We start from the raw sequence: 23621 nt of genomic DNA, 5'->3' as shown, positions 1-23621 counted from the left end.
TAAATTAACTAGAGAACCAACTTTTCAATCTTCACCACCCGTTTAGCCAAAAGCTATTTACAATATTTTAAATGAGATACATCATAAATCCATAACTATTTTTATAAAAGTAGTCTCTATGCCCAATGTGGGGTTCGAATTCATGACCCCAAGATCAAGAGTCACCCACTCCACTGACTGAGCCAGCCAGGGGCCCCCGTAAGTCCGTAACTATTACGTACATACTATACTTTGAGTAGAGTATGGGTTATATATCCAAGTCTACAAGAAATAGCCTTTTCAGAACCCCAGGCTTCCTCAAATCACCTCTCCCAACTTTTAATCACGATTTCCCAAACTTCAATTAGCTAATTGCCACCTTTTATTTCTTCACAAGTTACTATGCTGTTAAATCAACTCACTTTTTAAGAGCTTCATTCTAAGAAACAACATCCATATAATCACAGCTTTGTTGTGCTACTTGGAATTTCACTCACACACTAAAATTACTACTAGAATAAATGTTCTCAGGCAGCACTCTGGCAGGAGTAGCACTTGGAACAAAAACTTTACCTCACTCCCATCAACTGTTCACGAGTCACTTTACATCTCCTTCACTATTTCCCTCATTTAACAAGGCCTGTATTTGTCCTTTATTTGCTGAAAACTGTATGTGGTTTCATTTACAGATACACACGTTGTGTCTCCATCCCAAGGGCTGAAAACTTTGTATTACCATGTACTTCAACATTAATGAATTAGGTGTGATGTCTTGTGCGTGCTGAAAGTGGATTAGAGGCTAGCTTGAAATACGAACTACCTTTGGAAAACCCTTTCTTTACAACTGAGCGTATATTGTCTAATCCTCTCCATTTTAGAAAACCTACCTTAAGAGCAGACACTGCCACAGAAACTTTTTCTACTTTAGCCTCACACTAACTTCCTGTGAACCACTACTATTAGTTATTTCTGAACTTAAATACTATTATACTGTTTCCTAGTCTTCATATCCAGGTGAAACACACTTTGTGTCTAGCAGAGCACTAGCTATGAACAAGTCCCTAGGCAATACTTCTGGGCATGAAGTCAGAAGATCTGGGTGCAAGCCTCCTCAATTTACTACCTATGTGATTTTAAGCAAGGACTCCCTAAGATTATCTAAGCCTCAGGTGTTTTCTTTATAAAATAGGGATACCTATTTTAATAGGGATGTGAGGATTAAAGAAGTTAACATCCAAGTTTTCAAATTATGAAGTGCTATATAATTTGTGGTTATCATTCTGGGATGGTACCAGAACCATCTTGCACTAAGAAGAGCAAAGAAAATAAATATTCCAAACTTTGGAGTTCTTATTTTAAGGCTGACCCAGATACCTTTGTCTAAAATTCCAATTGCTTTAAATAAATGTTTTAACTATTTCTGAATTTAAATATTTATATGGCTGTTTTCTTGCAGATGCTACTAATAATTCCACTCTCGGGTCATACTTGACAGTGACTTTTTAAAAAAGACTTAGGAGAATTTCAACTGCATCCGCATGTGGTCATTAAAAACTGAGCAACTGCAAGCCTCAGGCCTACCACATTACAGCTCCTTTCTCCTATCCACTTTCTGAGAGCAGCTGTAGTAGGAGGAATGCATCAAGCAGCAAGCCCAATCCCGATTCTACTGAGCAAGCCTTGTGTAGTGTTTGCAGGATGCAAATCTGAGCATAGCCCAGGTTTTAGAATGCTCTGAAAACAGGGCTTTGAGAAGTCATTCTCTCACTTTTCATTTGTAAAATCAATCTTTTATGGTTCAAGAACAATGTGGTGGGACTGGATAACACCCAATAAAAATATATGCTAGGATTTTTTTTTTTCCCAGCAAAGGAAATAGGGACCATCTGAGGAGGATGGTTAAAGACTTTTCCCTACAGTATTTCTTGACGATGGAAATAGGGGTGTAGTATTTCCATGACACCTTATTTCCAAAGAATTTCTGAAGGCATAGCTATGCAAATATCTAAGCAATTTAATTTCTCCCTGTATATCTCAATATATGTATCCTTAGTCTGAAATCTGATTCAGTTCTATTTATGTTTTATCATTCTTACCAGTCTTTATTTTAACTAAATATTTGAGAATTAAAATAAGTAAATTCTTGGGTTAGAAAAGAACAAATTAGTGTCAAAGGAAAAGTTAGTTATCTTCACTCAAAATAGTATTGAGACATAATTTTTATATTATAGAACCCAATCTTTACAATCTTGGTTCCTTTTATTTGTTCTCTTGCAGACCCCTAAATGGTTTTGTTCTTTGACGTGTATTCCATTATGTCCTTTGCCTCTCTTAAAATGTTTACACATCTTTCTTAAGCCTCTGTCTTCAATACAACTATAAGCTTTGATTCTTATTTTTCGGGATTCACTATAATTGACTTCATTTTGGTTACCCTGGGGTTGGGGCTCTCTGCTAGGATAGGAAAAGTTAATTGAAGTATTGATCAAGACTTAAAAAAAAATTCCATGATGTTAGGAACTTTCTGAGACTGAGTAGTCAAGTCTATTGCCGTCTCCAGGAGAAAGGGCAAAGCAGATAAAGATATTGAGTGGTTTGTTCTAACTTTTCTTCCATAAATACCCAAATTTGGCTTGGGAGCTAAACCTGCTTTTGATAATTAAAAAACAGTATAAATGCAGCTATCAAATCCTTTATTTCCTATCACATCACACTCCTCTCTGATCTGATGAAGCCATTTTTCCTTGACTATGTGCACAAGTTTTACCATTTAGTGGGAAATACTTTAGTGTAAATAATCTCTAACACAACTTCTGACATCCTTTGAAGGCTTACTCTCATTCTCCTAAATAAGTTTTCTAAAGGCAGATTTTACTTTAAAAATATCCCTGAAATAAGTAATTCCTGTTAATTAATTACAAAGGTTCATTAGCCTTCTAAATTGTTAACAAGTGGAAAAAAGACAGTTTTCTCAGGGACTGTTTTTTCTGCAAGGAACCCAATGCCCACCTGGTTATCAACTAGGTTTTGGAAAATCAATGCTAACTTGTAATACGGGTAGATACTGTTATAAATAAGCTTTATACATTTCTAGATGCATTCTAGCATATCGTGACCCTAACTAAAATTTTGATGTGCTTACTAAATGCCAACCATTGTTCTAAGTGATCCATTTAATCTTCATTGGTAGAAACCATTATTATCCCTGCATTACATATAATGAAACTAAAGCACAATTAACTACTGATTAAGAAACTTCTCCCAAAATCAAGAAATTAAGGAGCAAAAAGGAATTCAAACCTAGAAAGTCTGGGTTCAGAATCCTCATGCTTAACCATTATGTTACCCTTTCATATCTTGGAATTATTAATGGGATAGGTATTCTGAGGAAATAACTTAAAGTTACTTTACATCAAATACAGGATCACTACAGTGGCAGGACTAAGTCCTGTCCATAAAACAAAATCCTACAAATTGTGACTTTTATTAGGTAGTCTAATTCTGCCATTTAAACATCTCTGGAATTCCCAGTAGTGGAGAGTTGTCCTTTTCTCACGAATAGCATATGGGCCTTAACAGTAATTGTTTTAAACACAAAAAGGACCAATAATAGTAAAAGCAGCAAAAACACAGAGAAGACACAAGGGAAATGACACAAGAAAAGGAGCTAGTCTACTCAGGACTGATGACCAATATTCCAGGAAAGCAGAACCTGCTGTTATCAGTTTTCATCTTGGTGGGGAAGAGGTTGTCCAGAAGCTAACAGCATATAAGCTAATTCTGTTTATTAAGCAATTATCAAGTTGGGAGCAGTAATTTTAGTAAGTGAGCTGTAACAATCAAGTTAATTTTTCTATTCTACTCATATTTAAATGAGGAAGTAGATTTAGTTATGCTATCTTTATTTTCATTTTCTGTGTGACCTTTCAGCCTCACTCCCTCAGTACATATTATCCAGTTACTAAAGAATCACACTATCTCAGGGTCATAATCAGCTACTCTGGTGTTTACCAAATTGGGTGTCTCATGAAACACTGTTACACAAGGTTTTAACATTCAGATCACAAGTCAGAGGTTCTGAGCTTTTTGGGAGCAAAAATAGCTTCTTTGCTACATCCCTCCCACCCTTAATATGCTCATGTTCAGAGCAAACCTCCAAGAGCAAAATCTGATTTATAACATTCCTCAAAATCACTGAAATACATTTTTGCTGAATACATCCTACCCACCTCCCAGGGCTAATAGTTTATATACAGAATACAAATAATAGACCCAACATTTCTCTTGTCCTGGTCATTCGACCTCTTCTTCACCACTTTGAACAGCAAACTCACTACTTTATCCTTCACTTTTGAAGAGTAGTTTCATTGGATACCTCATTGGTTGGTGAGGTTTTTCTTTCAACACTTTTCATCCCTCTTCCCTTCTTGCTCGAGTGGTTCTGCTGATAAACCCACTGTAATTCTCATCCTGCATCTCCCTTGCCCCTACTGTCTCTTCCAAGGTTTTGTCTTTGGCTTTCTGCAGTTTGGGTAAGATATGCCTAAGTGTAGACTGTAGGTTTTTTGGTATCCTGTCTAGGATTTGTTCTTGGAATTTCCTAGATCAGTGGTTTGATGTCAGTCACTAATTTTGAAAACTCTTGGTCATTACATCTTCAAATATTTCTTCTGCTTCAATTGTTCTCCTTGTGTTCCAAGCACGTGTGGCATCTTTCCAAATTATCCCACAATTCCCGAATGTTCTGTTGGATTTTTCCCTTTTTCTTTTTGCTTTTCAGTTTCGAATTTTCTATTGACCTATTATCAAGCTCACTGATACTTTCCTCAGCAGTGTCCAGTCTATTGAGGTGTCCATCAAAGGTACTCTTCCTTTGTCAGTGTTTTTTATTTCTAGCATGGTATCTACTTTTCCATTAGAGTTATTAACACATTAATCAGTTAAATTCCTGGTCTGACAGTTCCAAAAGTCATGCTCTACACAAATCTGTTTTGTCTCTTCAGGTTGTTTCTTGGCTTCTGGCATGCCTTGTAATTTTTTCAAAAGCTGAACATGATTATCAGGTAACAGGAACTGAGGTAAATGGGTCTTTATTGTGAGGTTTTACCTTCACCTGGCCAGGAGATGGGCTGTGTTTGCTGTAGATAGGGATGGCAGAGGCTGAAACTCAGTTCTTTATTAAACAGTCCTTTCACATTAGTAAGTTCCAACTAGCAGAACGGTCTTGTCACCCGTAACATATCCACTGGTCCTAGTTGTACCCTCTTATCTAAACCTAACTCCTCTCTTCTGAGAGTTTTCAAACTATCTTCTGATAGTTTCATGTGGAGACAGCACATAAATTATGCTTGTCCCCAAGTCTGATCTTTGATATCCCCCTTTCCTTCAAATGTCCTCCAAGGTATTGTTTCTATTTCCTTTGTCATGCTGGCCCCTGCCTCTGCAGTTAATTCCTTTTGCTAACGTGGAATCCAGAGTTGAGTAAGAAACCCATCAGTGACTGAACCAGCATCCAATGAAACAGAATGTACTTGCCATATTCTGAACACTCAGTGTATCTTAACACTGTTTAAGCCAGCTCTGTCACCATGCTACCTGCTCCATGACTAGTGCTTCCTCTCATGAAGTGATGCCAAGACAGGTCCTGACCATACTGATGCAGTGAACTTAGGAGGAACTGACGGTGGAAGTTTTTAAGCAGAGAAAGCAATCCAAGATTCCCAGAGATCCCCATTCAATTTGCACTAGTCATGAACAATGGTCATTAAACTGTGAACCATTATTAGTCTCAGAGGTGGCCCTAAACTGAAGTTGTAAGCAAATGTGTGCATGTTGGATTTTTCAAAGCTGCTGGCAACTCAAAAAAGGTTAAGAATGTCCATGTTCTCCTGGTATTCTATAATCTTTCTGATTTTCATGAACACTTTTTTTAAATTAAAAAACTCTAAACATAGTTATATTCCCACAAGTCAAATGATAACTACTATCTCATTAGGAATTAGAATACAAAACATATTACTATGGCATAATGTTAGGTACAGCATTGAATACGTTGCCAAACTTACCAAGTTTACAGATAATGAGCTGCTTTACTATCCGTACATTTTGTTATGTAAATTGTTTTAAAATGTATAGTTAAAAAATAAAATGTATTGTTTATTAATTCTAAAAACCTCCCAAGAGTATTACTTCATATTGGAATCAGAAGTTTCCAAGAACAGGCTTTGCTCTGAAGCAATTAAATTTCTCCATAAATTGGTTTAAACATGACCAGATTTAGGAGATGCTTTACAAAGAATTCTTGTTTTAAGAAGTTAAGTCTGGGGGTGCCTGGGGGCTCAAGTCGTTAAGCATTTGCCATCAGCTCAGGTCATGATCCCAGGGTCCTGGGATCGAGCCCCACATCGAGCTCCCTGCTCAGCGGGAAGCCTGCTTCTCCCTCTCCCACTCCCCCCTGCTTGTGTTCCCTCTCTCGATATGTCTCTATCAAATAAATAAAAAAAGAATCTTAAAAAAAAGTCTGACAGAACTCTTTCTATGAGATGGTTAGTATGAATGACGCAGTTCTCCATAAAATTTTCATTGGCTGAACTACGTGAGAGGTTTACATTTTACTTAAACAAATCCAATGTATGCAATGATACTAAAATTATCAAGACTTAAGTTCTATTTCTAACACAAATCTTACTTCAAAAGCAAGGAGTGGATAAATTAGATGGCATAGTCACCAGTAATACCACTCCCCTAATAAATTACAACAGTGTACTGAAGGAATTGGACTTAGGCAATAACTTTTATTAAACAAATATTTTTTTTAAACAAAAATTCTTGATGGTACACATCTCTCCCCAGTTTTGTCACAGACACCTAGTTCTTTAAATAAGTCCAAGAAGTATAACTTATTTAACTCAATGTAGATAAATGGTCTTTTTTTTTTCCCTTAAAGTTCCACTTCTATCTGAAATGAAGGAAACAAAAATTAAAATAAATGCTGGTCAGCAGCTGTAAATGTTAAGTTTAGAAAGTCATTTGCACATACATTTACTAAAAAATCAAAGTGAATATACACAACTACTTAAAAACAAGAGTGGAACAAAATATATCAAAATGTTAATAACTGTTTTCAATGGTTGGTGTAAACTCATGAGTGCTTTTTTGCATTTCTTTCTCAGTATTTTCCAGATTTTTTTCTTTTAAGTGGGCTCCATACCCAATGTGGGGCTTTAACTCACAACCTGGGTTTAAGAGCTGAATGCTCTACCGACTGAGCCAGCCAGGCGCCCCTATTTTCCAGATCTTCTACAATAAGCATGTATTGTTTTTATGATGGGAGAGTGTTTTAGGGAAAAAAGGCAAGGAAAAAGTTTTAAATTCTACATATTGCTTCTTTAAGTTGAATTAAGCTTAAATACTTAGAAGTTCCCAAGCATGAGATAAGGAAGGAATAGGGGAAAAAAGGCAAGAGCACTCAATTTTACAACTTGAACAGATCTTACAAATCATTAGATTTGATATCTACATTTTAAAGATGAGAAAAGAACAGGCTTGGTATTATACAATTTCAAGTTCACATAGTTAAGTTCCAGAAACTGTAAACTCTAAGTTCTCAGTCATTATTTTAAGTCCATACTCTATACTCACTGAAGACTAAGTTATCCTAGTAGAATGTAAATTTGTACACACAGCATGGCTATTAACTGTTTTTCAAAGAAAAATTTATAACTGTTTACAATGATGTTTTCTATGATTTTTATTGTAAGATAAAAGGAATATATCAAAATGTCATCAGGAGGGGCGCGTGGGTGGCTCAGTTGGTTAAGCGTCTGTCTTTGGCTCAGGTCACGATCCCAGGGTCCTGGGATTGAGCCGCGCATTGGGGTTCTTGTTTAGCGGGAAATCTGCTTCTCCCTCTCCCACTCCCCCTGCTTGTGTTCCCTCTATAGCTGTCTGTCAAATAAATAAACAAAATCTTTAAATATATCATCAGGAGCTAAGTGCCTTTAATGTATTCAGCTTAATGGGTTTTTTCAAATTTGTAATATATTAGTATTTCTGGACTTCAGTGTTCTGTTATAAAACATGTTAACAAATTACCTACTTCACAGAATTACAAATAAAAATAGGATCAATACTTACAACACTACCTTGGCAGAGAGTAAATGCTATTAGAATTTTATGATAAAATTTTCAATTTTCAATTATTCTCTCTCCTACAGTGAAGTTTAAGTGCAACAGTAGGGTTTCAGGTTAGGTACAAAGACACTAGTAATTTCTCACTCAAAGAATTCATGGAAACATATCCTTTATGCACTATTGGCAGATTCATTCAAGAGGCTGAATAATTCTGACTATACAAAAACTAATAAGCTACTAGAGGCCTCAAAAGCAGAGCTTCTTGAATAAATGTGTTTTCTTTTGTTCTTTTTTTTGCATTACAAAGCTCAAGCGAAGGGTACTGGTGCTGATTAGTCAGAAAGGGATTGCAGAGTGTGATCTAGCATGAAAAGCCCAAACTGACAACCTAGAACTCAAACTCACTAGCCCCAGCCATCCAGATGGTCCACTCCTCCCTGTAGATAATTTTTTTTGGGGGGGGAGAGAGAGAGAGAGAGAGAGAGAGCGCGCATGCGGTGCCTACGCAGAGCAGGAGAGAGGGGCAGAGAAAGGGGGAAAAGCAGGCTCCCCGTTGAGCAGAAAGTCCGCATCCATCCCAAGACCCTGAGATCATGACCTGAACCGAAAGCAGACGCTTAAACGACTGAGCCAGCCAGGCGCCCCCAGATGATAACTTCTAAGACAGGCGGTGAGTTGAGGAAAAAGGGTCACCTGGTATACATGATACAAAGTGTTGGATGGGAACACAACACTAAATTCTGGCAGGCATAAAGCAAGCTGTACTGTTCGTTCCTAACTTCCTTCTTTGTCCCAGTTTTCCTTCTGTCCATCTTTTTTCTCCTTTGCTTTTTTTCCTTTGCCTCATCCTGTCAAAGGAAACTCTTTAACACTGTCATCATTTACAGCTGTACTGTGAAATTTTCAGTTCTACATTACTTACAGTGCATCTCCCATCTTTCACACGAAATTCATTTTGCTTGAAATGTATATATACCAGTACGCCTAATGTACACTATGTATATACACAATATACAGGTAGTTCTAAACAGCTTTGACACCAAATTCAGGTTTCACACTATAGATAGCAAACAAGTCAAAGCTACCCCATAAGGATGCTACAGTCATTCCAATTTGTACAGCAGTCTGGAGACTTACGTGGGTACTAATATTTGTGATAAGAATGATAGAAAGACATGCTAAAGGTGGCAAATATTTAGGTCCATTTAGATACTCCCTGGACTTCAGCTGGTTAGCTATATGTTCCATATTAAAGGAAAATGAGAACAGATTTTTTTAATTCTGAATTGGGATTCAGCATAAAAAAATACCAGTGGTCCAAATGCAAAGGGAATTACATAAATCCAAAGAGGAGGATATTGCTTCTTTGCATTTCATGAAAAGACAAGAGAAGATGGCAAATTGTTGCACATCTTTTGCTTCATAGATTGAAGGAAAGTTGATGGAACTATGGTCAAAATCAACATCCCAGTTCTAGTTCAAGGCTCTAAAAACTAAATCCTTCTTTTCAACTTGAAGATTAGATCTTCCTGACTAGTAAATGTTATTCCTATTCAGTCAAGAGAATGATATATTATTTAAAATTGCATTCTTTTTAATAATCTATGTTCTTATTAATTTTACATCTCAAATAACATATAGGGGCTTAAAATATTAACTACAGGGGCGCCTGGATGGCTCTGCCGGTTAAGCATTCAAATCAGATCACGAACTCAGGGTCACAGGGTCGTAAGATCAAGCACTGTGTGGGGCTCCACATTGAGCAGGGAGCTTGCCTGGGATTCTCTCTTCCTCTCCCTCTGCACCTCCATCCCCTGCTCACGCTTTCAAAACAACTTAAAAAATATTAACTATAGTAATTTTTAATTTAAGAAATCTGCCTGGGGAAAACACTGTCCCTCATAATACGTAATTTTGTTGCTAAAATGTCCTATAATTTATTTTTATTCACATTTTTTAGGAATGCATTATGTGCAAAGATGGAACACTAAGTTTAAACTTCACCAGCAGCCTCACTTTTCCACAATCTCACAAAGTAGCTCACTTGTCCCACTGTTTCACTCTTACGCTCTCATTTTACAGCCATTATGACTATAATGTTGTTGCTTATATTGTTTCCTTACTTGCCTAGAATTCCCAACCATTCAAATCTTTGTCAGAGTTGAAAAGTACAGAGCTTTTCGTAACATGGTTGTGAAGACACTCTTTTCTGATGGATAGGGGTGGGCTGGGATCTACAGGTGTTTAGGCATTTTCAGTACATCACTGTGCTGAGTTTTCTATTATTTCCTAGGGGAAATTCCTTCCCTCTGTGCCTACTGCCTTATGTGCTGTCTTTCTGAAAATGCGCTGTGGTTCCAGTGATGTTACTATTTTTATGTAACTAGAGACTGTATGCAACCTGCTTTGGTTGTCAGTGAAGTGGACAAAATCCAATATGGACTTAGAGCAGTGATTGGTTTTTTGAATATCTATGATCCCCACCACTCCTGGGCCTCCCCGGCCAGAAGGAACACTGCTCTTTTCCTCTGCTCCAAGCTCCCATACAGACACAGATTCCTCACCACTGCAATCTGGCCCAAGAAAGGAGATGGAATTGGAGTTGATCCTCCCGACTGTTTCCACTCTGCAGCACCCTCCGTTCCAACCTCCTGCTTCTAGGTGTTCTGTGTGGGGCACAGAGTCTGTGTGTGAACGTTCCCACATTTAGAGCAAATGCCAAGATGCGGCTCCTCTCTTCAATTCCTGTATCTATCTTCTAACCATACTGGGAGGCACCCATCATTTCCTTTTTATCAGAGCAGAGCTATGTCATATATTATATATAGTAAATACAATTTCTTCATTTTCTGTGTATCAATACCTATCTTTTAAGCAACCTTGACCAATCATTATGAACAGAACTCTGTGACAATGAAAATGCTGTGTATACACACTATCCAACAAAGTGGCCCAAAGTCACATGTGACTGATGAGCATTTGAAATATGGCTAGTGCTGAGGATTTAAATTTTATATTTTAATTTTAATTAACTTAAATAGCACAGGTGGCCACCTACTGAACAATTCATGCAGCTCTGTATCTCTATACCTTTCACCTCAACCCCTCTATTTCATCTGGCTTTCCATCTTATTTTTCTCCTCTCATTATATCTACCTTTTTATTTTGTATTTATGTAAGAGATATGTAACAATATGTAAGGTATCTATATATACATCTTCATTACTTGTATGATACAGACTGTACTAAGTTTTATATATTTATTCTAACATCTTAAAACAGAAGTCAAGAGTAGAATGTCAAAGCAACTATCCTGTTTTTTTTTTTTCCTACAGAACAGAATGAAAATCTAAATCATCAAGGAAATAATGTAACACTTTATTTGAATCCAAGTCTCTCCACATAATCAATTACATTCCAGAACACTGGGGTGAAATGTAGAAAACACTTTAGACCAACTTGATTTCTGAGACAATGACTTTCAAGAAATCGTGAAGAACTAGAAGGGTGAACATGAGGCAAATACTGTACCTAATTTTAAAGAGGTAGATTCCATAAACAACAGACAAGTAAGCTTGATACAGGTAAGCCAAAATCTCAAAAAATGACTAAACATATTGTTTAAAAGAACTTAGGAATCCAGGCACAATCCTTAAGATGCTAAGAATATAACTAGCAATATAAAACTTCTTTTTGAGAGGATTATAGATCTCAGACAGACATAAGCTAGCTAGAAAACCTCCAAGTTTTCTTGTGTGGGGCTGGAACTTCTGAGGTAGTTACTATACACTGGGCAGTTTTAAACACCCAATCCATGTAAATCCCATAATAACCATATAAAGCAGGTATAATTATTATTCCTATTTTACAGACAAGGAAACTGATGTACAAAGAGGTAAAATGTTTTGCCTAGTATCACTGCGCTAGTAAATGGTAAAGCCAGAATTTAAACTCAGATAATCCAGTTCCAGAGTTCCCACTCTTCATCACAAAGTTGAAACTGCTTCTCAAAGTGTTCACTGATCTAAGACCAAAGTCAACTAAGAAAAATTTCTAACCACAGACAGACCTATGTTCTGGCCTTATCTCTTCAACACATAAAAACATTTTATCTATAACTCAGAATATATCCTTAAGAAATCTGCAAAAGAAAGCAAGCCAAGAGAGCCAAAATAAGAAATGACAAAAGTCAAGTTTTCAAGAAAATCTATGGGCTTAAACACTGACTCAGTAATATAATAAAGAGACATATATTTCAAAAATTAAGTACGTAAGACTCTGATGAGCAACTCTCAGAAGGGCTGATATTAAAATAAAAGAGCTTTGAAGTAGTCCTAAAATTAACACGATCAAAAAAATGCCAATGCTCCACTGTCAAAAATATGTACACTCCATAAAAAAAAAAAATCACACACACACTCCAGAGCCTAGAAGTAAAGCTTATATACAAGAGAAATAAATGTCATAAACTAGTTATACTATAGTAAAAATTTTATTTACTGGACCTTACTTAAATAGTCTTTATTTAAAAAATAAAAAATATAGACACATTACAGATCTTACTATAGTTACATACTTTTGTTTACTGAAATGATCCTTAGATCCTTTCTCAGAGCCCTTGCATCAGACATACACTTCTAAATATTTAATTGCAAAATTCCTAAACCCATGGATTAGGAAGTTACCTAAAAGCAGGGAGAGTAAATGCTTTAAGCACGCATTGCTGCAATAAATAAAATGATAACCAACAAAAATAAACCACATTAAGTTTTATAAAAATTACTAAACAGTATTTTACATTTACATTAAATAGGTCCAAACACTCTTGGTATCAAGCTCTTGGAGGCATGACTATTCTAGTAGTTATGGACATTTTTACTGCTGATTCTCCTGTGGGTCACTTTCACAAGGCAACCTGTGCCTGCCGGGACTCCCAACCACATGAAGATTCAGGAACCAGAACAACCAAACCGGTACTGGATGATGTGGCTGGTGTGCTTGCAAAACAGAGGCAAGGTTCTGGTCAGGTGTGGGCAAACTTGGCAAACTCACAAAACTCTGGCACTATCATCTCCTTTGACTTTGATTTCCTTTTGACTTGCCCCAGAACTGTAGAATCTGTGAACTGCCCCACTAAAAGCTATAATAAATCCTTTTCAACAGAATCCCATAAAAATGTGAGAAGACAATCTCAACTCCCAACATCAGATAAGCACACTGTAAGGACAAATACAACAAAGACAACAGCAACAACAACAAACTCAAGGAAAATATTAAAGGAAAATTACAAAAATGAGGAAAAATAATGAGAAAAGACAAACATCATGAAGTAAAGATTCCGAAGATTCAACATAACAGGAATTTAAGGAGAAACGGAAAAATCGAAAAAAAAAAGGCAACTTAGATCTTTGCAATAAAAGGGAACATCAAATATCAAGCAAACTTAACAAAAGACCAACATCCTACATATGTGTTAGGCAAAGTGTTAAATGTGCAAGAGAAAGGAAAAATACAGTAACAAGACAAAGAGAAAAAGAAAAGACATGACCCAAGAATTCTTTATTCAGCCAAGCAGTCATTCATGGGTGAGCAGAAAGCAAAGCCATTGTTAGACATGCAAGTACTTGCACTGTTTTTGTCACTCTTCATGACTGCTATACCTGTCCTTTATTTTGACATAGTTGACGGAAATAGCTATCCATTTAAAATTTTTAATGACAAATAATACATGAAAAATGGTAATGACACAATAAAAAAATAAGAAAAATGATTCTTTACACATCAATAAAGGGTCTCAGATCTTATAAACAAAACTGGTCTATAAGGAGGAAAGAGGGGAAAACTAAGGGGCTCTTATTTCAAATTGTGCATTTTTCAGTATCAGTAGTAGATTCTGGTTTTTATCTTCCATTCTAGACTTTTGATACTTTCCATTTTCCCCAATGTATAATCTGTGTGTGTGAAAATACACACACACATAAATATGTATGTTTGAGTAAATACTTTTGTGAAAATTTTAAAATAAGTACATGTTTCTAGCAATTTTCCAGAAAATGGAAAAGACTGCTCTCAAAACAGTGTGCTCCCTTTACATCAGAAACATTCAAGCAGAGGCTATTTTGGGGGAGATGTTCTAGAATAACATCTAGCATAATCCAGCACTGGTGGATTACATGATTTCCAAAACTCTTTCTGGTTAATAAGTTATCATCAACCTTAGACTATATATATATTATCCCTTTGTAACAACAACAAAACAAACAGCCTAATTAAAATGGACAAAGGACATGCACAGACATTTCTTCAAGATGATAAACAAATAGCCAATCAATTAGGATGGCTACTGTCAACAAAAACAAATAACAAGTGTTGTTGAGGAAGTGAAGAAATTAGAACTCAGTGCATTGTTGGTAAGAACATAAAATGGTGCAACTGTTACGGATGGTAAGCTATGGTACAGCACTTTCTCAAAGCATTGAAAATAGGATTGCCATATGATCCAGCAATCCCACTTCTGGGTATAAACCCAAAAGACTTGAAAGCAAGGACTCAAGAGAGGTATCTGCTAAGAACCCATGCTCATGGCAACATTATTCACAACAGCCAAAATGTGGAAGCAACCCAAGGGCCCATCAACAGACGCCCGGGAAAACAATGTGGTATATACACACACACACACGCATGCACACACACACACCATGGAATATTATTCAGCCTTAAAAAGGAAATTCTGGTACATGCTACAACACTAATAAAACTTAAGAGTACATCACGCTGACTGAAGTAAGCCAGTGACAAAAAGACAAATAGTGTATGATTCCACTTATATTAGGTACCTAGTCAAATTCAGAGACAGAAAGAATGGTGGGTGTCAGGGTGGGGACAGAGGGGAATGGGGAGTTGTTTAATGGGTACAGACTTTCGATTTCAAAGATGAAAGGGTTCTGGAGATAGGTTGCACAGCAATGAGAATGTATTTAACAGTACTGAAATGTCCACTTAGAAATGCTTAAGATGGTCAATTTTAGGTCATGTGTTTTTTTACAATATTTTAAAATATAAAAGCAGGAACTATGCCATCACTTTAATGGCTCCCAGAATTTCCCCTACTAACCAGCTACTTTTAGAGCATTATACAATTTAAATGACCTGGTAAAAGGATAAAAGCAGAAAAAGTAATTATGTAAAATCAGGGGTTCTGATATTTTTTTAAAAAGATTTTTATCTATTTGAGAGAGAGAATGAGAGAGAGAGAGAGAGAGAGAGAGCACATGAGAGAGGGGAGGGTCAGAGGGAGAAGCAGACTCCCCGCCAAGCAGGGAACCTGATGCGGGACTCGATCCCGGGACTCCAGGATCATGACCTGAGCCGAAGGCAGTTGCTTAACCAACTGAGCCACCCAGGCGCCCCGGGGATTCTGATATTTTATTACCAACTGTCTTCACGCAGATTGTGTCATGTATTTACATCAGTAAAATGCAACAGAAGCATCTCCACTTCCACCTCCTTGTCACCAGACAGGATATCATTTTGTTTTCTTAAATTGTAGCAGACTGAGCATGAAAATCACTTAACTTCACTCCTTTATTTTTCCCCCTACATCTAGGAATTTATGAAAAAAATTATCACAGATAAGCAAAGATTTAGCTAAAAGGTGATTCAAAACAATGTTTTTTCAATAGCAAGAAACTGGAAAAAAATTACTAAATAGGCAGCTGGCTAAAGAAATACGTCATTTTAGATAATGAGAGTATTTATAATGAGAAAATGTTTACTACAAATGTGTAAAAAAGACAATATGTAAAATAGCATGCACTATATGATTCCATCTTCTAAATCTTGTCAATTGTATTTAAGGGGTAATGAGACTACAGATGGTATCTGTGTGTTCTTTTGAAGGGTTTCTAACTATGAGGATCACTTACTACTTTTACAATTAGAAAAACTTTAGTGTCAACTATTCAATTTTTTAAGAAAGCAAAAAAAAAAGGAATTTTAAAATAGTTCACTCATTATGTCAAGTTATCTCAATAAAACCTGGGAAAAAATAAAAATAGGCTTCACTGCACAAAAAATAAAAATGAAAAAGTTTAACTTGATCTACCTAAAACCCAAAATCATCCTCCCCACCAAAACTAGTTCCCTATTTTTTTATTTTATTTTTTTTAAGGATTTTATCTATTTGACAGAGACACAGTGAGAGGGAACACAAGCAGGGGGAGAGGCAGAGGGAGAGGGAGAAGTAGGCTTCCTGCTGAGCAGGGAGCCCAATGCAGGGCTGGATGCCAGGACCCTGGGATCATGACCCGAGCCGAAGGCAGACGCTTAACGACTGAGCCACCCAGGCACCCCACCAGTTCCCTATTTAATATCCTTTTAGTCAATGTCAGAATCATTTGCCCCATGGTCTTCAAAATTTCATTTATCATAGATTCCTTCTACCTCTCTACCCTCAGACCCAATTGATAAATTCTTATGATTCAATGGTTTCCCATACCTGCCCATTCCCTTCTCACTGCTATCATCAACTATGGTTCAGGCGTTCATTATCCATGATATAAAATTTTCTAATTAAATCCTATCTGGTCTTCTAACTGCAAATTCTCCCCCATTGTAATCCACTCGGTTAACTTCAACCAGGCTTGCAAACACTGCCAATGCCACCATTCCTCTCCAAACTTTGGACTGCTACAACCATCAACTCCACCTGACCTTCAGTGCTCTCCACAATTTGGTTCTAACTATTTTTCAATCTCACCTCACTTCTAGTAATTCTCAGCTGCTACAGTAACAGCAGTAGAAGTTATCAGTTACTGAGCACTTACTTGGCTTCAGGGAGAGTGCTAACTGCTTTGTAAGCATAAATTCTTTAATCACAATGCCCCTCTTAGAGGGTATTACTATTATCAGCTATATTCTTTAAACGAGTGTGCAAGCAGAAGGCAATAACAGCTTAAATTCCTTTCTTTTTATGTAAAAAGACTGATTTCATTTGTGGCTCCAGTTCTTCTACCAGGTAGCACTGTGACTCATTCATTCAGTGCTTCTTCACTGATGAGTACTGTTCATTTGTTACTCATGTTTTCTAACATATTGTTAACATGTTATTCTAGTGAAGGAAAAACAGGGCAAACTGGTAAAATAATTTTATTTTTAAATGGCCACTTAACTCCTTTGTTTCAAATACTCAGCCGCAGTTCTAGAAGCTGCAGTTCTTGAACACAATGCCCACCTTTTAAAGTATTGGACTAGACTAATATGACTTAAAAATTAGTTCACCTACTGTGCTTGATATAATTTTCTTCAAAACCCTCATTAATCATTTTTAAAGGCAACATTCTTTTTCTGATTTAATTACAAAATAAATCACCAATTTAAAATATAAATATTTATATACTTCTTGCAAATTACATTTGTACTGGTATTCACTCATTCATCATTTGAATCATTTATTCATTCAACAAAAACACCAGGAGAAAATTACTACTCCAAGTGCTTAGGATATGGCAATAAACATGAAAAACAAAGTTCTTCCTCTCACAGAGCTCACATTCTAATGGCAGGTACAGATGATAAGTACATATACAATATTTTAAATCTTCAGAGTGATACGTACTGTGAAGGAAAAATAAATAAAAAGCCACAAAGAAAACGACAGTTTAATACAGTGGGTGGGAAAAGAGCAGGTGGAACCAAATGAGAGGTCAGTGAAGGACGCTGCTGAAGAGGACATAGAAACATAAATCTAAATGAAAAAAGGCACCAGCTAAGTAAAGATCTGGTGGTGAGAGCATCCAGCTACTCTGTTAGCAATTAGCAAGGCAGAAACCCTGATCTGATGTGAGAAATGCTTCACCTGCTTTAAGAGTAAAATGGATGCTGTTGAGATGGTTCAAGATGAGGTTAAATGGACTCATGACTAGTGCTATCATGGAGTTTTAAATAAGATCTAAGTGTAAAGAGAAGCAGTGAAGAGTTTTAAACGGGTATGATGAGCCCTGACTTCTTAAAAGAAAAACCAGGCTGCAGTTGCATAGGGCATTAAGAGAACAGGAAGATGAGTTGTTAACAATCTAGGAAATGTATGACAACCACTTGGACAAGGGTAGTTGGCAGAAGTTACAAAACACATAGACTATAGTTCTATTTTACAAGACACAATGGTCTTCCATTTTTATAATAAACTGAACTCATATTTATCTCCACTCCCTCCCAAAAAGCCACTAAAATAGTAAAACAATTTATAAAGGTGGAAACTGAAAGGAATGGAGAAAAGGGACTCATAGTACACAGCTATCAGAAACTTTTGGAAGACGGAAAAAGTGGAACAAGGAATAATGACCGAAAGTGATATAATTCATCCTGAGGAACTTTGGAGAGGCTCAGGACTTTGAGGTACCAAGCTCCTTGAAATGTAATAGTCTTAAGGTTGACAATTAAGATCAACTGAAAATCTCTCCATCAGTCTGTTAAAAATCTTATCATATAGAGCCAAAAGACAGGATTGAGAAACCAAGCCAAAGATCTGCATTTGAAGATCCAAACCACAGACAAAACTAAGGCACTGTTCTGAAAACAGATGGCCTATGTTATCTACCCAGCAAATGTGATGCATTTTTTTTTTTTTTGGAGAAAATTAATAGCCCAGAACACCTATAAATAATATTTGGGAATCATCAAAGACAATGATCTAGTACAATCTTACTGAAAGTTAGACTGATAACATGTATTAAGTCCTTAACATGAATCAGCAATTTCATCTTTAGGAATTTATCACATACATGAAACAAGAAGACATAGATGAGTCAAGAGTATACTAGAAGAGATGTTCACTGCAATACTGTTTATAATAATATCAAAGCAACTGAAACAGTCAAAGAACACAGAGCTGTTAAATTATGATATAGCCATTCATTAAAAAGGAAAACAGTGACGTAAGTTGTACGTATATTACATGAAAAGAAAAGTATGCAAAATATATAGAGCCAAAACACAGGGCTAAGCCTTTTGCTCAAGGGGTTTTTTTCCTGGGGTGCCTGGGTGGTTCAGTTGTTAAGCGTCTGCCTTTGGCTTGGGTCATGATCCCAGGGTCCTTGGATCAAGCCCCACGTCTGGCTCCTTGCTCAGTAAGAGGCCTGCTTCTCCCTCTCCCACTCCCCCACTGCTTGTGTTCCCTCTCTCATGGTCTCTCTGTCAAATAAATAAAATCTTAAAAAAAAAAGGAGCTTTTTTCCTATGATGAAAATAGATTAACTGCATAATAAAAAATATTAAGATTATGATTCTTGAAAAGTAAATTAATCATAAAAATTTTACACTTAATGATATTTAGATCTCAAAAAATAAGAAACCATTAAGCAAATAGTAATGTCTTTAAAAAAAATCCATATAGCTGCATCTTATCAAATTATTTCTAAATTTAAATCAATGATTTCAGTGAAAAAAAGTAAAATGTAAGAAATAACTGAACTACAGATGAAAGATTCCATAATCAGTTCTCCATATCCTTACCACTATACCCTTAATAAAATCTAAAATTTGATAAATAACCACCAAAAAGCTATGTGCAGGTAACACCTTCAGGAAAATTTTTATATCTGCACTTTCAGTGCTATTTAAAACATTCTTATTTCCTACAGTGCGGGAGCAGACATTTGGAATTTCTAATCATTAAATGTCTCAAGCAAAACGAAATTTAAGATAAATTTTAACTGAATAAAAAATATTAAGATTATGATTCTTGAAAAGTAAATTAACCATAATACCAGCTAAAGTTAGTCACAAGTTCCAAATAACTATGACATAAAATAACAAGGCTTAGCCCTGTGTTTTAATAAAAAATTTAAAAAATGAAAATTGAACTTTCTGGAAAACGAAGTTTTATGAAAAGTGTAACACTCTTGAAAATCCTGGATAATGCTGTCTAGCAGACAGAGGGGATGGACAACAAAAGTAAACAATGTGTTCAGAAACAGGGAGAAGGCCAAGTAAAGTAAGAAATAACTACTTAGGAAAATGTCATTTGAAATATTAAGTATGAAAGCAAATACATATAAAAGTAAGTGGAAAGGAAGTAAAAATTCATATACACAACAATCATTATTAGTTAAAATTGTAGACATGAACAATACCAAAAATAATACGAACAAAAATCTACTGCATAATTAAAGGTGGGTAAGACAAATGGGCCACTAGAATAAAAGAGACTACATTCCCATGTATACATATATAGGAATTAAGTATAACAGAAACGGCATTTTACAACATAATAAAAGACAGACTGAGTCATTAACTCATTAATCATTAATACATGACAAAGGACATTGACTATCACTTTCAATTAGATCCCTATGTCACACCATAAATTAAAAAATCCTAATGGATAAATTAGGAAAACACCCCAGAAAAATAGCGTAGTATTTTTAAAGTTATGAACTGAGAACACCATCTTAACTATATCTAGAAAGCCCAGAATATATAAAAGACAGACATTAACACGCAAACTTAGAACCAAATAGAAAAGGAGTCAAAAGGATATAGGGAATATGTAACAAAAATAGCTAGTAAATATTTTTAAAAGATGACCAATCTGAGTGAACAAAAAAATAATTTTTAAATTATCAGAAATGCAAAAATTTTAAAAATCACTGATACTCCGTGTGGGCTAGGTTGTACAGGACAAGATGCACTCATACTGCATGGAGTTTAAAAAGGCAGAACATTTACACCTGAAACTAATATAACACTGTGCACTATACTCATAAATAAATAAACAAATAAATGCAGCAAAAAAAAAAAATTAAAAAAATAAAAAGGCAGAACCTTTTGGTGGACTTGAGTATCCTGTCAACACATAAACATACATTCCCTTGGACTCAGATATTCTATTCTGCTTCTGAGAATCAATCCTGCAGATATACTTGTACAACTATACAAGCCTGCCTCACCAGGATGTTCTCTGCTGCACTACCTATGATGCACAAAATTAATAAAAGCAACTCAGTGGCTGCAATCTGATACCATGAGAAGAGGGACAGACTTAAATAAATAAATAACACTCAATGAATACTACGCCCTCCATTTAAAAAATGAGCTAAATCTGAATATACTGATGTAGGACTGCAAAAGATAAACACAGTCCTCTCCGACAGTTTTCCCATCCTGACTTCTAGAACTTGGAACTATAATTTGACTTAAGAGCCATCAAATGGTGATTTCCAATTTTCTATGGAATTCTAGGAATTTAAAACACATCCGGATATTATGACATAAAATAGGGATTTTATAAAAGCATATTTCCTTATACCAGCTGTACAGAGCATCAAAGACATTATCTTATTAAATGTGAAAGAACTGCTCATCTCTATACTTTCCCCTCCACAACAGTATCAAAATCAAAATGTTAAAGTCCCCTATCCATGAATGCCTTCCAAAATAATAAACTAGGTGAACAAGAGTTTATTCAATAATTTCAACTTCTGAATGGTGAAATGATTTTCTATAGCAATCTGTGACATGCATTTTATAAATATAAATTAGATTAATAGTCTATTTTAACAGTTATCTGCTTAATAACCAGCTAAAGTTAGTCACAAGTTCTAAAAATGATTCATAATTTCCAAAATAATTTCATGGTTTCATTCATTACAAATGCTTTAAATAGCAACCTCCCTAAGAAATATGAAATAGACAATCCCTGAATGAATACTTTAAATTTATGTTCGATTTAAAGAAAAACAAAAAACGACTCATCAATACCTGGTCAATGACAGTTGATGTTCGAAGATGCAGATAACTGAAAACTATCTGATGGTATCACAGCTTATATATATGGTAAGTATAAATCTTGACCTCTCAGTTTCAACTTCAGTGATGCCACCTACTTGATACAAAAAATGTCTAAATATCTCAAATCATTTCCATAATCTTCTGACAAAGAAATCACTTAGTTATAAATAATAACTTACAAAGAGTTTTGTGGAATGACTTCCTAATTTATTGGAAATCTACATTTTAATTACTTGTAAAAACATGTTCAGCACAATTTAGGTGGTCTCTTTTTAATATGATAATATCCAGTCACGCTGAAAGACAAAAACGTTCCTAGAACCCGTTAAGACAGTGATTACCTCTGAGGAGGGAGCAGGCAGAAAGAGTTGGAGAAGAGAGAGTTTTTAGCTTTTGCTGTGAACTTAAATTCCTTTAAGTAAAAGTTGGAAGCAAATGTGCCCTTTGGAGGCAGAGTTCCTGGGTTCTTAACAACTCACTACCTCTTTCTGACTTTGGGCAAGTTATTTAATTTCCCTATGCCTCGGTTTTCTTTACCTGTAAAATGGGGATCATTCTTCCTGCTATATAGGATTAAATTAGTTGACAGATGTGAAGTGCTTACAATAGTACCTAACACACGGTAAATGTTACTGCTATTATGATCATCAGCCTCACCACCTGTAACCATCAACTAGGCAATCTAGTTGAAAGGAACTGGGAAAAGAGGGAACTGGAGGGTGACATCTGATTCCTACACTTCCTAACATTTCAAACATAAATTCTATTTTTGTAACCAGTGATAAATAACCAACTTAAGTGAAAAAGTAGTATACAGTAGAATAACAGTTTCAGTCTTCAATTTTCAAAAACATGAGACAATACAGGCTTTGGAGTTTGATATTTATTTTTAGCAGGAAGAATATGCTAATGATGATGACATCGTTAGAAGATACGCCCATGTCCAATACCTGCAACAGAAGCTCAATAGAAGTTAAAGAAACCATACCAAAAGACTAAGGACAAAAATTGCATAACATTACTTACCCTTAAGTCTGCTAACAATAAAACAAGCAACAATATGTTTAAGACTGAAGTTACATCACAAGATCAAAAACTAGCCAAGTGAAATATCGTATGTATCTTCATAAAATTTTTTACCTTTTCCTTTCTATGTACAATTGGGAAACCTTTTGTACATGCTCTCTCCAAGGTAGAGCATGGTGCCATTAACTATGCTCCAAATTGTAAAGGGGTAATGCTAAATTAAAAGCTGAGAATTTGGGGTGGGAGAGCTCTTGATCAAATAACTGGTCGCACAGGTAGAAATGACGATCCTCTTTGGCAGAGACCGCTAAAACAAGAACTAGACACTAATAAAAGCAACTTAGTAGAGGCAGTATCATAACATACCTACAAATTTACAGAGAACTGCTTAAATAAAGGGATCCAGACAAGTTAGAAATTCTCCTACATATACATATAGAATAAGAAATTGCTAGAGCAATAAACAATTTAAACAAGAACTAGTCAAAAAAGATTCTGGTCCAACCACCCCTGACAACAGCTACTCTGCTCAAAGGAAATAGGAAAATGTTTCTCACCCTTGAACCTCCAGACTCATCAACAGTATCAGTCACCACTTAGCTTAAAGGAGTGATGACTTTCTTTTACGAAAGATTGTGTATGAGCCAGGAGTGAGGTGGGAATATGTTAAACATTAGAATCAGGGATGGAACGAA

The 23621-nt window shown here is 35.8% G+C and overlaps 1 protein-coding gene across 6 annotated transcripts in view; it reads right to left on the bottom strand.

Moving 5' to 3' along the window:
- The window catches only part of RPRD1A (regulation of nuclear pre-mRNA domain containing 1A), a 72335-nt gene that overhangs the window by 13450 nt on the left and 35264 nt on the right, over positions 1-23621 (bottom strand). The window contains exons 7-8 of one of the 6 annotated variants that reach the window (XR_012380038.1): positions 22080-22850; positions 6587-21991 (exon numbers count right to left, since the gene is read on the bottom strand). The exons of 2 other annotated variants lie outside the window; for them this stretch is intronic. Coding sequence is in view for 2 of the 4 variants with exons in the window: in XM_025886668.2 (XP_025742453.1) it covers positions 22731-22850 (120 nt within the window). In the remaining 2 variants the exon portion in view is untranslated. Of the gene's footprint in view, positions 1-6586; positions 22851-23621 lie in introns of those variants that run through there. 3 more of the 6 variants (XR_012380039.1, XM_025886668.2, XM_073898307.1) reach the window with 3 other exon arrangements.

Source organism: Callorhinus ursinus, unplaced genomic scaffold, assembly GCF_003265705.2.
Source record: "Callorhinus ursinus isolate GAN/ISIS: 27379988/994484 unplaced genomic scaffold, GSC_fseal_2.0 scaffold11, whole genome shotgun sequence".
Lineage (NCBI taxonomy): Eukaryota > Metazoa > Chordata > Mammalia > Carnivora > Otariidae > Callorhinus > Callorhinus ursinus.
This window is presented reverse-complemented; position numbering and strand designations above follow the sequence as displayed.